Source organism: Cornus florida, unplaced genomic scaffold (assembly GCF_030987335.1).
Source record: "Cornus florida cultivar Cherokee Brave unplaced genomic scaffold, ASM3098733v1 CherokeeBrave_3.0.0_Hap2_Chr02, whole genome shotgun sequence".
Classification (NCBI taxonomy): Eukaryota; Viridiplantae; Streptophyta; class Magnoliopsida; order Cornales; family Cornaceae; genus Cornus; species Cornus florida.
Window position 1 is genome coordinate 9,258,990 of NW_026775572.1, and position 16,073 is coordinate 9,275,062.

Below are 16,073 nucleotides of genomic sequence, written 5' to 3' on the forward strand. Positions count from 1 at the left end.
ATCCCGCCACTGATATGGAATTAGAGCTATGGATGTTGGAGGATTTGGAGAATCATATTTGGGTTATGAAACACAAAATATGCCTTGCTTTAATTGTTGGTAAGCCTGGTTCTCTCTCAAGCTTCTTAGTGAGTGATTCATTTAACCCAATTCAATAAATAGGCGTTCACAGGTGGTTGATCATCATCATTCAACATAATTCACATCGAAGGATGGTATGCTATTTATACAACTTGGCTACTCGAGTTGAAAGCTGTTGATGGTGAAGGTGAGCCAAACAATGTTACTATTATTCTGGTTTCCATATTACTCGTGTCAAAAGCCTAGTTGAAATTGATTCTGGTGGTGGTGGTGGTGGTGTTACTCTGTGAGACCACTACCGAATCATATCAACCACAAGAAGTTTAATTAATAATATCAATAGAATTTCGCATACTGATTCACTCAAATATGACTCAGCATTATAATCCATCATCATGATAAACAACATATCTTTCTATCCAAACTGCAGGTTTCACCATGGCTTTCACTTTTGTAGCAACAGTAATGCACTTATAATCATTCTTTCACTTTTCTACCAACAGTAATGCACTTATAATAGCACCACCGTTACAAGTTCCTTTGAAAATGTATATACCCATGTTGGAAAGACCAATCTTAAAATCTTTCACTATGTTGAACCAGTGTAAATGAGCATCGAGAGCCCCATAGGCCAGAGATTACAAAGAAGTGCAGCACGGAAGACTGGGTCCTTGCGGTACGAAAGACTTTCTAACACAGTTCCATCACTGACCGGAAACATGGAAATGAAGATTGTGATTTGCAGTCTCCCTCCCACCTACATCATTTGCTGATGAAGTTCAGCTGCCTGCTGAGCTAGCTCTTTCACCATGCCCTCATCGAAGAACTTGTTGATGCTCACATCTTCACTCATTCCCTGCCATCAATTCAAACCTCAACTATTTAAGCATTAAATGTGTTTGCTCACTCTATATTGCACAAAAATGCGTCTGTACTATTCTTTTTATTTTCCTACAGATAAATAGAAAATCATATTTCTCTAAAAATTTAATGTGTTCAAATGAGAAAATACCTCTGGGGGCCCTTAAAAGTGCAATTGATGCATCATAGAGCATATTTAAAAATATATATATGTGTGTGCGCATTTAAAACACCACCTTATATTTTTTCCATATATGAATCAGAGAACTTATTGTCTGAAAGGAAGAACGGAGGGAGAATACCTTTCTACGCCTTGTCTTCACCATGAACTCACGAGCCAGGTGCTGAATTGGGGCAGGCTCAAGTGGCCGCAGAACTATGCTCTTGTCAAGGGGGTCTCCAGGAACTATAGCCCAATGATCAAACACCGACAGGCAAAATGCCTGCCCTTGAGTATGATATCTCAAGTCCGTCTCAAATCCGAAAGATTCAATCACAGGTAAAAGAGCCTGCAGTTCCAATTATAATATAGAACCACATAAATATAACAGCAATAAAATGAATATTCAACTATATAATTAGAGTTAAATCATGTAAGTGTTTAAAATAATTGGTCTCAGGATTTCTAATGAAATATATATATGGATTGGCAAGCAATTAACATGGCAGCCCAACTACTTGGGAACAGCTGCATAAAACTGTTCAACTTTAGCCCAACTTCTCGGGAAGCTACATAAAATTGTTCAACTCTTCTCCGAAAATGAAACTGGAGATATTTTCTATATTGTCCGATCAAAACTCTCATTAGGAAAAAGACTACCAAGTTGTATGATTGTTATATGTGTCATCAATATCCATCTCTCTCATGGGGAACAATTTAGGCTGTTAAAAATAGTAAGCAAAAACTGTAATGATGAAGGCAACTTTAGCAACCAAACCTTGACAATATAAGCTGGAGTCCCTGGTTGAGGAACATCGGCTGTAACATGCCCACGTCTGCGTGACAACACTGTGTAGATAGCAGTAACACAGTCCATAGGTGTTTGTATCTGAAAAGGCAACATTGCATTCTTTAGTTTTTAACATCAACTTGACATGAAATGGGGAAAAACAAAAAGTTTCCCTTTTTCAACAAGATAATCAAATCTCACCCTATTTCTTGTTTTTCAGAATATTCTAGGCCCAAAGGCACCTTAAAGAACTTGTATTAATAAAAGTTCCACTGGACCTCAAGAAATCAATAAATGTTATTTAATAGTTTCTACTTTCAAGAAATTTTATTTCAATGTGATGTTAACAGGTATCAAATGCTACTGGAAGAAGTTATAAGGTCATTAAAGGATTGAAAAATGAACTTTGTTTGCCTCGAGTAGGTTAAAAGAAGCCATCTCTATGTGCATCTCCATGAAATGGTTTCTATAGTCAGAATATAACCTTCATTAGATAATTTGTAGTACCAAGTTTTTACCTCTACATAGTATACTGGTTCCATAAGCCGTGGGGTAGCCATAAGGAAAGAAGAGTATGCCACACGTCGAGCTGTTGGAATGATCTGCCCTGATCCCCGATTCAAGGGCTCCTTTGCAATATTAGCATCAACTATTTTGAACTTAACATTTCTGATGGGCTCGTCACATAGGGGTCCTTCTCGTGCACCCCATTGAAATCTGTCCAGAATAGGATAGTCCCGTCATCAAGACGCAGAAAATGGAAACTACGAAGAGGAAATGAAGATTTAAAATTAACTTACCCTTGCACGATTGAATCTCTAACCGCATTCAGCATGCTTTTGTCTACTTCATTTGAGAGTGTGTCATCTAATAGAATGTTAGGTCCCTACAAGTATGACATTTATCAGATGGGAACATGAACAGTTGTCACACGAAAGCAAACTTTAATCAAGAATATATGAGGCTAGGATTATACTGAATAGAGATGATCAAACTAGCAGTCTTTGGAAGTTTATAAACAACATAATTGTTTTGTCCTGTCAAATTTACCAGGTCCTGCATCCACATAAAACATTTATATTACCTGCTTATCAGGCCCAAATGCCCAAATTGAACGTGCGGCAAGCAGATCCCAGTCATATTTTGTTTTAAAGAAGTCTCCAATCTTCTTTCGGGGCCAATCAGTGCTCACAACACCATTTTCAATGTCCTCAGCAAGTCCTCTCTCCAATGGCTCTGCAATCTAGAGAACAGAACTAAATAATTATATTGCATGAACTAGAAAACATAAAATTACAAATCACCTCAAGATCAAAAGAGAATCAGATGGCATTCATACCATTGTAATTTTATTTTTCTTGTTGGGTGTTTCAGCAAAACATTTCATTGATGAAGACTCAACCACTGTTTCACAAAACGAGACAACTGGATCTGCCACCTACATTTCATGTAAAGCATAAGTAGGAAAAATTATGCTCAACAAAAGCAAGAAAATTTTTTTTTTTTGGAAGTTTCTCAATACCTTGACTTCCACTTCCGAATAAAGCTCCCTGAGGTCCTTCATTATAGAATCTAAATACAACTCTCCTGTGCCTAAAATGGTATGCTCCCCAGACTCCTCAACTTTGGTTATGGCTAGAGGATAGCTCTTGCTAATCTTTCTAAGACCCTCTACCATTTTGGGCAACTCACTTGGATTCAAAGGCTCTGTAGCTGTTTTCACCACTGGAAGGGTATTAAACTGAAGAGGCCGGAATATATACACGTCCTCGTCATAATCCAGATTACACAGTGTGGCAGTCTTCATAATCGAAGCATCCACCCCTTCAATCAGAACCCAAGAACCAGGAGGAGCCTTGCTTATGGGTATTCTATAACGAGCTTGGTAGACCCATAATTTTGTTACTTCTTTTACCGTCATGTCCTCTTCATCATCTGGTGAATAGCCTTCTCCCAAAACCCGCAAAGTCTGCCCTGTCTGTATTTCACCACTATATACCCTACCAAAAGCATCAAAAACGCTACAATCTGATTTTGGGTACAGTTTCGTCACATTAACCATAAGGGGGCCAGAAGGATCACAATCTTCCATAGCTTTGTAAATTTCAGAGTCCTTAGGCCCAGTATAAATATGTTCAACCTTCCTACTGGCAGCATCTTTTGCAGAAGGAATGTGATGAACCAGCATATCGGTAAAGCCTGTGGCTGAACCAAAAACTGAGCTACAAGCCAACCTTAGCAAAGGTCTAACATTTAACTTGTAAGCTGCATTGCTGAGAGTCACACCAAGTTCTGCAAGAGTTGCCTCCACACTCTTCTTATGTTCTCCAATTACTTGGCTGTATATTTTGTAGAGGGGTTCAAGCACAAACTGGACAAATGATCTTTCTGCTCCACCAGCAGGTTGTTTCTTCCTAAAAACTCTGGCATCAGCATCATAGTAAAAATCTCCCCAAAGACGAGATGCAAACTTATTAGCATCAAATGGAATACCATGGAGCTTGACATATAGCTTAGCAAAAGATTGCAAGGTAAAGGACCATCCAGCATTAGCACTAGCAAAACAAACATTTCCGATAGCTGGATCAATAATTTGAACATCTCCAGCAGTTGACGAAGCTGCAGATATGAGGTTATTGATGATTTCTATTGTATGCCTGAGCTTATGGTAAGCATCCTTCGGGGGCAACCTAAGTTCAGTTATTAGCCTGTCAACCTAAAAAAATAATTAGAATAAGTAGATATTAAATTAAAAGAAAAATTGAAACCATTTGTTTGTGGCAACCCACTGCTTTATATAAAAATCAAATGAATAATATAAGCATGGTTTCAGGAAATTACCTTATTGATCACAACAACAATAGGAAGGCGTTCTTGAATGGCATGGCGTATAGCCCTCTCTGTATTTACCTGTTCATTTAATGAATAGAAAATTAATCATAAGAAGCGGTTGTACGATGTTCATAATCAATACTAACAATGTTATGATTACAAAATGCTGCTATAACAAAATTATCATATAAAGAAACTGTTTCCACAAGGAAGTTCAATCCAAAAGTGGTCTCAGATAGCAGAGCAGAATACACAGTTCCTGCCAATAATTGCACTGTAATCCATAGCGGACCCAAAATTCAAAAAATGACTACATAAAAGCCCAAAACAAGGGAATAAAGCAAAAACTCTAAGTACTAAGCCATGGAAATTTTTGTAATGGAAGTATTGATCCATGTGAAGGACCCAAAGGAAAGTTCCAAATGTTAACTATAGTTCTAGACCCTTCGAAAGTAAAGCATGTTCCCATATCTTTCCTTTGGTCTCATTATATTGTCAAACATTGTATGCCATCCAGACAAGGAATAGATAAACTATTAGGAGAAAAACATGAGAAATCTTGGCAATATATCCATGACATATCAAAAATTAGGCAATCAAACACTAATGATTCAAGGAAATCACATACTATGAAACCAACACTATGTTGCAACAAATGATATATCACTGGATAGAATACTATTAACAACCATCTACTCCAAAAGCTTAAGCTTTTTTAGAAGGTGTAATTTTACTATTTAAATCCCCCTCACATGTGGTCTTCTTTTGGTCCAACACATGTTTCAATTTTAATTATCAGGGTAACGGTGAAGTTTGAACACAGGACCTTGCTTGCTCTAATACCATTTTAACAACCACCTACTCCAAAAGCTTAAGCATTTAGAGAGGATGTAACTTTAATATTTAAATCCTTCAACAAATACCAGTGCCTTTTTGTTAAATTTTGCAATTTCTCAAGAGTAATATACAATAATACAATAATAAAAGAAATATATCAGATAATATACACGTTAGATAATACCCACATTATGTCAGTCAGTTCCATGCTCGTTTCATAGTTTTCTCAGCACTCGGTAATATAAATAATGTTAAATATGTAATTCTGTAGTTAATGGCTAAGAAATACCCACAAATGACCAATTAGATTATCCCAGTTCGTGCATCCAAGTATCAGAGTAGCACATATTGACAATTAACAAATACTGTAACAAGTATCAAATGAAAGTGTTGATACCGCCGAATATGAAACTAGAAAAAACTAAATTAAGACATGAAAACATACATGCAGTGATAAAAGGAAGAAACTTGTTTTAATAGAATGCACTACAAAGACAAGCAGAACAAAAAATAGTAATACTAATAAATTGTCAGACGAGCAAGTTAGTCAGACAAGCTCAAAAGCTGAGGACGAATACGTCAGCCTTCACGCTACTTTGTCAGCACACATTCATGTCATACAGATTTCTTAATGACTATTATTGTGGTGGGTTATAAAACAATAAAAAGAGTGCAATATAAAATAATTACCATAACTCCTTCAGCAGCATCTACAATTAACACAGCACCATCAGCAAGCCTTAGAGCAGCTGTCATTTCGTCAGAGAAGTTGACATGTCCAGGCGTATCCATGATGTTGCAAAGATATGATTTTGAATTGCTATCCTCGAGAACAAGTGACATTGGAACTGCCTTGATTGATATTCTCCTCTCTTGCTCATCAATTCTTGTATCAGTGTACCTCATATGCTTCTCACTATTTTGATCAAAGGTTGAAATATGATGGGTTTGCTCAACCAGCATATCCATAAACAGGGTCTTCCCATGCTGTAAGTGTCCCACTAGGGCAACATTACGAACCAAAGAAGGGTTTGACATAAGACCCAAAAGAAACTGTGTTGACACATAAGTGGAGGAATCCTTAACCCCCAACTCAAACTTAATATTCCTGACTGGTTTAATTATGGGTTGTTCGAGGGGAAGCTCATCTTCATCCATGACTAGGGTTTCAACTTCTTCACCATAAACCTCTTCCGCAGTCGGGTAGTACTTTTTGTCCTCAGCAAGGACAATCTGGTTATCCATATCGATATCGTTAGTGGTAGTTATCCACCCATTGGATGCACCAGCTGCGTCCTCATCATCTGATACATCTGCCTCATCAATGGGCTTGTCAGGGAGATCTTCATCTTCATCATCCCTATCACTCTCCTGATCAGACTCAATTTCTGGTCCAATATAGTTGCCAAACTCATCGTATAAGCTATCATCCATTGTTCTCTTAAACCTGGCATATCAAACAAACAATCAGTTAAATAACACAACCTCCATATTGTGCAAGTTCATTAATTTTTTTGGTCAACATTTACCAAGTCCCTTCACAAACCAGGGCGTTTTCTTCTCTCAAAATCAATAAATTACTCCTAAATAGCTAAAGACACCATGCCTATAAGTTTGATGTTTCACTATTTTCAGGTTTAAGGAAAAAATTAGCATGGGATTCTGATTTTAATAACTGTACCAACTGAGATTATCTTTTTCACTGTTTTCCAGAGAAAAAAAAAAAAAGGCATTCCTTCCATGAATATTCAAAAATTTAAAGAAGATTTATTTCTCTCTCTCTTTCTTGATCTACCGTAACCTATATTATATAATAGATTGACAATACAACAAAGGATATATAATGAGAGAGAGCTTACTTGAAGAGTATATAACTACGAGGAGTTGTTTACCACAACCGAATGTTGCGAAGACGGATCGGTGAGGGTTTACAGGGCTTTCTAGAGTGTGCGAACTGCCAAATCTATAGAGAGAGAGAGCGCGCGCTTACTTGAAGGGTATAGAACTACAACAAGTCGTTTACCACAGCCGAATGTTGTAAATACTGACATGTTGCCCCTAAGGCGGTGCTAACGAAACGAGTTTGATATTATTCGGATGAAACTGACTTCAGCATAAATCGGATCAAACTAGTCTCAAAAAAAAAAAAAAAAAAAAACGAGATTAAAGTCTCTAAACCTAATCAGTTCGAACTGAACAGGGCGTCAGGGCACAGTGAGTGAATGTGTTTGTGTGGCCTAGTGTGTGTGTGAGAGAGATCAACAGAGTGTTGAGTGCGTGTGTGAAAATATGTACAGAGAACAAAGAAGAGAGAGAGGAACTCACCGGAAAAGATGAAGGCGTCGTCTCTGATTTTGGAACAAGGGAGTCGCGTTGGTTTGACCGGCCGGATAGAGTCGCTCGAGACGGTGGATGAGACAGTGGTGTGCGGGTGATGCGTACCTAGGGCAAGATTTATTATCACGTTTCGGTTCAGTTGGTCCACATTTGTTTTTCTTGACCCAATTCGAATTGAAACCGGCTAGTACGATTTCTAACCAAACCGCACTCGTGCCAAACGGCCCAAACCTGACCAAACTATACGGATTGGGTCAAGGTAACATATGGGCTCTGTGCCCAAGCCCGTGATTGTGGATAGTATTGACTACTTGTGAAATAGTAACAAAATGAAAATTTTATTTAGAGCATCCGGTATGCATTTATACACCTTCTCTATCTATTTTTTTTTTAAATAGAGTGTCACATAAGTATTGTTTAATAAAAAATGCTTACATGATACTCTATTTTTTTAATAAAAATTGTTCTAAGGTATGCAACATCAGTATCTCATTATTCAAAGGTGGGCCATCACCGGCTATAGCTAATTCTATCTAGCTTGTGTGGTAGATAGTGGGCCTTCTTTCATTCTCAGCCAATTAAAGAAAGAACAAAAATTTTAGCGAATTGTCCATTGCCCTCTCTGTCTGTAGATAAGTCCATGGAAAGTAATTGTAGAGTCCACAAAAAAGGCTCTCTATTTCCATCTGCGTACCGATCCCCTCCCACTCTACACTGACACACAGCCACTCTAAAGTGGCTTGCGCCCTGATGCTCTTTTGGATATGTCTTGTGTTTAATCAAATTTTTTAAAAAATTAGCCTGTCTTGATTTGATTGATGCCGTTAGCGAGACCTTTTCAATACACTCAAGTGTAATTCAACGTGAAAATTAAATTAAAGATTATAGTTGTAAATAAAAAATAATAATAGCGAATGATATTTTGCTATTTAATACTATAATCAATAGTGCAATACTAAGCAAGCAAGCAATCAAACAAACAAAAAACTAAACCTTATAATCTGACACTGAATTTAGACAAAAATTAATTTAATGTATAAACTAGTTTTCCTCTAAATTTAATTTCAAAATCTAAAATAACTTAAAATGAGGTGAGGTAGCATGTGTGACTAGTGTGTGTGTGTGTATATATTAGGCCAACTGTTTATTTGGAATAAAGTGTTGGGTGATGAAAATACTACATTATACAAGTGACTATAAAATGTAAGATTAGTAAAGAACATGTGTGGAAAAAAAAAAAAAATAGACTATTAATAAAAATTTTGAAGAAAAGTAGATTTAGGTGAGATAATTATTTACAACATAGATCTAAAGACGTATTGGTTAAAAAAGAAAGAATTGTTTGTTTATTCAATTAGGACCAGATCGACAAAAATATTAATGAGATGGTGAGATTGAGTAGTTAAAAATGACATAAAAAAATTAAATATGCGAACCAAACATAGTTCACTCCAAAATAACATTCTTTCTTATTTCGAAAGGAGCTCTCTTTTGATAAAAGTTATGAATTCTTTTTATTTAGCAACTGAATTAAAATATACATACTTTTTACAATATCTACAAAGATAAATAAAATATTTAAAACAAAATTTTCAATCAACTGCTCAATAAGAAGAGTTTATGACTCAGTCTTTTAGTCTTTCAAATAATTTGTTGTCCTAAGGTTCATACAAATTCTTTTTCATTTTTTGCTTTTCTTTTTAAAGGCACTTGCTTTGTAGCTGTAAATAATTGACCGAAAATCAAAGCAAAAAGAAAAGTGAAGCATGATTTTGAAGAATTATGTGAAAGGAGCAAGTCAAAAGAAATAAAGTTTACAATTAAAGTACATGTTTACAACCAAAAGTGCTCCAATAAAGGACTAAAACACGACAAGAGATTGTCTATTTATCTAGATAAAATTGTTCCATACTTTGCCATGCATGTGTGTGAACTTATTAAAGGAAAATTAAAATTTTAATAGTCGTTTAGTTATATAAAATTATAATAAAAAAATTATGGGAAAATATTATTCTGTTAATTTTAATAATCAAAATAAATTAATAATATTAATAATTATACTTGCTAAAATTACATTTATGATTTCAAATACTATAAAAATTAAATAAATTTATGTTGGATCAATCCCTTTTATATCACCAATTGTTTATATCCATTTTTAGTTTATGATAATAATAATGAATGATGGATTATTAAAATACTTATAATATAATGAATTTTATCAAATTTTAATTGTTTATGTACGAGAAAGGCTTCATAATTTTTTTTAATGTTAATCTTAGACTCTAACTTCAAAAATATATGAAAAGGTACATGAATAAGTCTATCAACAATTAAACACGTTGAGTCACCAACATAATAGAAAATTAAAATATAGAGGTGCAAATATCACGAGGAACTAAAATTTGGTTGTGTTTTATATAGAAACTTTTTGGAGGAAAATCAACCACTGCAGAAATTGTACTTGCTGTTTTTTTTTTGTTTCTTTTTCTTTTTCTTTCTTTTCATCATACCCAAACTCATAAAAACTTTATTTTTTTTCTATTTCTTTTCCTTTTCTACTGGTTCCATATATCAAATCGACACTAATCATTTTATTGTGTCATTTCTCACGCAAACTCGTATAAAGTTAGGTGCAGTGAAGAGTTATTAATATGCACCATATAACTATGCAACCAAATAAATTTAATGATAAATGATAAATATATATAAATTTAAAGATAAATAACTAATATATATGGAGTATAACATACACAGTATATTGTAATTAAATAATATATATATATATATATATATATATAATTTTAATGTAATCCGGTTGCTATATGATTGAATCATTTTAAATTATCATTTATTGAAATAGCAAATTATTAAATTTTTTATTTCATTTATACGAGGATAATATCGGAATCAAAATCCATTCACAGGTATGATTAAAAATTGTTTGGTTGGTAAATAGTACTGTAGCAAACAAAAGGAAATACTGCTAATCTATAGGAAATTTTTATATGAATTTTTATTGTCCTTCATGCCATCTTTGTTTTGAAAATGCTTTCAAATTTTAATTTCATTTTTAAATTCCGGAGAGAAAATCTATGAGGAAATTATTTTATTATAAGCTTGGTCAAAAAATCAATCGGACGGCTGCAAAGAAGAACAACGAACATCAACGGTTCTGATATCTCCCTGCAAACCGTGTTGAAAAATCAAACATAATTCACGTGATTTTGACTAAAGTCTCTGCTACCAGGCTTACACCACTGTTTCATTATATTATATTATATACTGAAAAACAACTTGCCCGAAAATTATCTGATAATTGCCCGACAACTACCAAAAGCATCCGACAACTGCCCGAAATCTCGGCGGGCAGGTTCAAATTCGAAGGCCACTCCAATACTTTAGATATTACCTCTGGCTTTACCCACACTCCCCGTCCCAACCCATCGCCACTTGCACCACCACCTCCTCCGTGGGCGGTGGCGCGTGAGTGACGATCGGGGCACCTCCACTGATGCTGAGAGAATATAGGAGGAAATGGGTCAGGGGCTGAGTTGCAGAGAAAGCCATGGTCGTGGTCTGTTCAGTGCAGTGCAAAATGGAGAGTTGGAAAGAGTTGAAGCAATGTTGGAGGAAGACACGAATGTGTTGGAAAGGACCATTGCTCATGGTCGACTCTCTGCACTGCATGTAGCTGCTGCAAATGGTCAGATCCAGGTGGGTTTTGTGTATTTTCTTTTGGATTGTTAATTTTGATTTGGATTTTCATATTTTCTTTTCTGGGGATTGTTTTCTTGGCATATTTCTTGATGGTTCTTTGTGATTTTTGCATTTGGTGCTTGGTTTTGATGATGGGTAGGTTCTTTCTATGCTTTTGGATCGGTCTGTTAACCCAGATGCCGTAAATCGCCACAAACAGGTAATTTCCACACACCCAAACTCATTATGAATGATGCATGTATACATCTATAATTTGGTATTATATAACCTCTATTATTGACCATATATAATCTTGAACCTTCCTTTCTATCTCGTGTATATGATAATTAATACATGTGTATTTGTTTATTTGTCTGTGATTGTTTTAGACCCCTTTAATGTTAGCTGCAATGCATGGGAAAATTTCCTGTGTGGAAAGGCTTATTCAAGCAGGAGCAAATGTATGCCAATTGTGTTTCTCTCCTGCTCTCTCTTCAGATTTCCCGATTGATTATGTTGTAATGGAAGGATTTATGATGGGTTGCTTTTGAAATTTATCAGATTTTAATGTTTGATTCTCTGAATGGAAGAACCTGTTTGCATTATGCTGCTTATTATGGCCATTCAGATTGTCTGCAAGCTATTCTTTCTGCTGCCCGTTCAACCCCCGTTGCAGCTTCCTGGTGACCCTCTCTCACTCTAATCTCTGTCACAAACAAACACAAGTATATATCTGTGTTCTAATATCAATTAAATTCTAATCTTACTGTATTATTTGGTTTGGTTTGGATTCAATGGCAGGGGATTTGCAAGATTTGTGAATGTAAGGGATGGAAATGGAGCGACCCCCCTGCACTTGGCAGCCCGACAAGGGCGCCCAGAGTGTGTTCATACTCTCTTAAACAGTGGCGCGCTAGTTTGTGTTTCCACAGGCGGATATGGGTAACAATCTTGATGAAGCTCTTTATGCATTGTAGAGGCAGTGCTATTTTGAATTTCAAGTTGATAAAAGTCCCACTTGCAGCTACCCAGGGAGTACTCCACTTCATATGGCAGCTCGTGGAGGTTCTCTGGACTGTGTGCGGGAATTACTTGCTTGGGGCGCAGATCGCCTGCAACGAGATTCATCTGGGTAAGACTTTGAATTTAAAATTTTGCTAAACATAAATTGTGCAATATGGTAGTCTAGGTTAACTTGGTCAATTTTAAGCTTCTTGTTGGTGAAATCAATTTTTATCCCTTGATCTCTGTCAAACAAATTCTAGAATGCTGTTAGGACTGAAGATGAGAATAAAAGTTGAAGCATAAAGTAGATCCCCTGGGAATTCCCTTTTTGCAAAATTGAACTTGCTAAAATTTAAAAGTTTCTTTAGTGGTCAAACTATATCTTCCTCTAAGATCAATTACTATGGTAACCAAGACTAATTGGGTTCAAAGTTATAATGAGGAGGGGAAGGTAAAAGAGAATGTGGTTAGAGACTTGAGAATAATATGATTTAGAAGAATATGTTATGACACTCAGAAGGATTTATCGAGCTGACTTCAAGAACTTGCAGAACTCTTTTTGTGTATGTTCGCTGTAAATTGATTTTGGTGATTTATTGTATATCTAGCACACACATACTTAATTCTTACTCTTTTGGTTCCATTCTACATCCTGATTGTGGGAGGTTTCTTCTGTGTAATTGATGAGAAAAGTTGTCAACTGTGAACATTTGCATGTAAAACTAATCATTATCAGATGGGAACTCTGCAGGAGAATGCCTTACATGGTTGCCCTGAAGAACAAGCATGGAGCATGTGCAGCATTGTTGAATCCTTCATCTCCGGAGCCTCTCGTTTGGCCATCGCCTTTGAAGTTATTTACTGAGCTCAATCCGGAAGCAAAAGCTCTGTTAGAAAAAGCCCTAATGGAGGCAAACAGAGAGAGGGAAAAAGCCATCTTCAAGGAGACAGTCTACTCACTTCCATCATCTTTGCAGTCTGGTTTTGAGTCTGGCGATGACATGTCTGAGGTATTATAAATTTTGTATTAAATTCTTATTTTTTCCTTGCGTGTGTGTGTGTGTGTATACACATAACAGACCAGTTCTATGCCTTTACATGGGAATTATGTTTGGCAGAAATATGTATCCCAAAGGTTCAGATGCAATGGAACAAGCTTCCTAATGTTCAATAAATTTTTTTTTTTTCTTTTCTAAACAAGCTTCCTAATGATTCTCCTTTGATTTTTATGTCATGTGACTCTTATATTTGTGAAAGATTCCCTTAACAATTTAAGAAGTTGTTCCTACTATCTTGCTCAGCTTTGAGAGGAATGCATCCACCGCACTAGGAAGCATGTGGATCACCACCTTACCAGAGCTACTGACATTTTTAAACATACTCTATTTATACTTTTTGTTATGATAATGAATCGTGAATGAAAAAAAAAAAAAAAGAGCTTTGAGTAATTTTTTTTTTATTTTTTAAAGAAGTTTGGCTTTTCTTTAAATCTATATCTATCCTGATCTATTTCCTACATATCTTCAAAATATGCACCTATTTTTCTAGATTACACCTTATGCTAAAAAAGACAGTATCTTTTCTTTAAATCTGCATTATGCTTTTCCTATCAATCTTCAAAGTATATACATTGTTATTCACGGGGAAGAGTACTTCTCAACAGGCCAGCGACGTCGAGCTATGCTGCATCTGCTTTGATCAGGTCTGCACAATTGAGGTTAAAAATTGTGGCCACCAGATGTGTGCCTCTTGCACTCTAGCTCTGTGCTGTCACAACAAACCCAACTCCGTCTCTGCTTGCCCAAAGGCCCCAGTCTGCCCCTTTTGTCGAAGCAGCATTACTCAACTAGTTGTTGCCGAGGTCAAAATAAACAACAGCAGAGAACTAGAATTCAGTCCGTCAAGGCCAAGTAGATCAAGGAAGTCTTTTAACATCAGTGAGGGCAGCAGCAGCTTCAAGGGTTTGTCAACCATGAGCTCATTTGGGAGGATGAGTGGCCGAAATTCTGGAAAAGTTTCTGCTGAAAATGAAGGGATTGATAAGATTTAAAAATTGGAACACACAGATGCATGAGCCGATGACATTCATTTCTGATCCCGCCACAACAAGGTACACATGGATGCATGGCGTTCTTTAATTCCTTCAGAATCTATACCCATTGAGTGTGTATTTGAAACTCCATTCTGAATGTACTGTCGATTTTTAAGAGCATATGAGGGGTATACGAGTTAACTAAAAGGCCTTTTCACAAGTTCTAATTGGTGGTTTTGGTTCGGTGCAGTATTGTAGTTGTAATGTGCTTCAATGTGGTTTGAATAAGCAGGAACCCAGTTGCAGGCCTGCTAACTGAATACAACACAGTTATTGGTTTTCTTATGAGGCCAAGCTGCATCTGATAGTTGCTTAACCATTTTACACTATTCTCATTTTGCTATTTGGAAACAATGCTATATGTATATATACCATTATTGTTTGTATATGCCATTTGTTTATGTTTAACAAATAGCCATTTCTTCTAATTTTTTTCCCTTACTGTTTGAAATCTATTGAAGTGCATAAGTCAAAACTCTCAAGGTCAAATTGGTTTGTGTACCCTTCTGCACCTATCAAGTCGAGTTGTCGGGACATTTTTAGATTCTTTGTTTTTGAGTACTTCTACTAGTCTTGAGTACAAGCAGAGTATATGTCTTGTGCACGCATTAAATTTCTGATTACTTTTTACAGCTAAGTGCATTTGTATTATTTGTATATGTAACACAACATGTATTTACAAGCTTTGGCAATCAATTCATCGTTAGGGTTTCCATATTTTGCATTATGTGGTTGTAATTTCCGTGCAAGGCTTTTTTCTGCTGTAAATTGACTATGTGCGGAATGGAAGCATAAGATTCACGTAGCCGAGCGATGTAATTGGGAAAGGCTCGGTTGTTGTTGGATTTCTGAAGTGGTGATTCTTGACTATTGCTGCCACAAGAACTGGTCGAAATAATTTCCTTGTATGCATAAGGTTCTGTGATTGTGTAAAGAGAGAAGCTATGGTTTCTAATGCCAGATTTATGGGCTCTGATTAGTTCTTGAACCAAAACCACTCCAAACTGAAATTCCAATGTGGGTTTTTGGCACAACAACTTCCAAACTGAACTTTTTCTCAGTAACTGGTCAAGTCTTGTATACATATATTACAGAAAATTATCTAAACTTAAAATTCTTATACTAGTTATACCTAGGGAAAAAAAAATATGATACTAGTTATTGTCTTTCTATTGACAAATAATACAATTCATTGCTCTGTTCCCATCCATCCAAGTCCAAACAATAGAATGAATTAATCTTCTCTCCTTTCTTTTGTTTCTTAACTTCTATGGTAAATATTATTTTACTTTTTCTTTAAATATGAGTTTAGATTCTCTACCGCACAACACACGTTTGTTAGTTTGTTAGTGTGATTTGTAATATACACGGCATGTGTG

The 16,073-nt window shown here is 35.9% G+C and overlaps 2 protein-coding genes across 3 annotated transcripts; one reads left to right on the plus strand and one right to left on the minus strand.

The window, feature by feature from the left end:
* Positions 1–403: 403 nt before the first annotated feature.
* LOC132293522 (110 kDa U5 small nuclear ribonucleoprotein component CLO) lies at positions 404–8,023 on the minus strand. 2 transcript variants are annotated; one of them, XM_059791043.1, is made up of 12 exons: positions 7,887–8,007; positions 7,421–7,690; positions 6,252–7,008; positions 4,734–4,802; positions 3,415–4,608; positions 3,232–3,330; positions 2,977–3,135; positions 2,693–2,778; positions 2,411–2,609; positions 1,881–1,991; positions 1,245–1,451; positions 404–937 (listed from the first exon to the last, which is right to left on the minus strand). In XM_059791043.1, exons 3-12 carry the CDS (start codon positions 6,993–6,995, stop codon positions 839–841), a joined length of 2,967 nt encoding a protein of 988 aa, XP_059647026.1. In that variant the 5' UTR covers positions 6,996–7,008; positions 7,421–7,690; positions 7,887–8,007; the 3' UTR covers positions 404–838. The 2 variants fall into 2 exon arrangements, with proteins under 2 accessions (XP_059647026.1, XP_059647025.1); XM_059791042.1 differs by lacking the exon at positions 7,421–7,690 and having other exon boundaries at positions 7,887–8,023.
* A 3,196-nt stretch (positions 8,024–11,219) lies between these two features.
* Positions 11,220–15,106, plus strand: LOC132293523 (putative E3 ubiquitin-protein ligase XBAT31). Its single transcript, XM_059791044.1, has 8 exons — positions 11,220–11,615; positions 11,758–11,817; positions 11,987–12,058; positions 12,159–12,280; positions 12,399–12,539; positions 12,622–12,729; positions 13,354–13,612; positions 14,266–15,106. Exons 1-8 carry the CDS (start codon positions 11,436–11,438, stop codon positions 14,650–14,652), a joined length of 1,329 nt encoding a protein of 442 aa, XP_059647027.1. The 5' UTR covers positions 11,220–11,435; the 3' UTR covers positions 14,653–15,106.
* Positions 15,107–16,073: the final 967 nt, after the last annotated feature.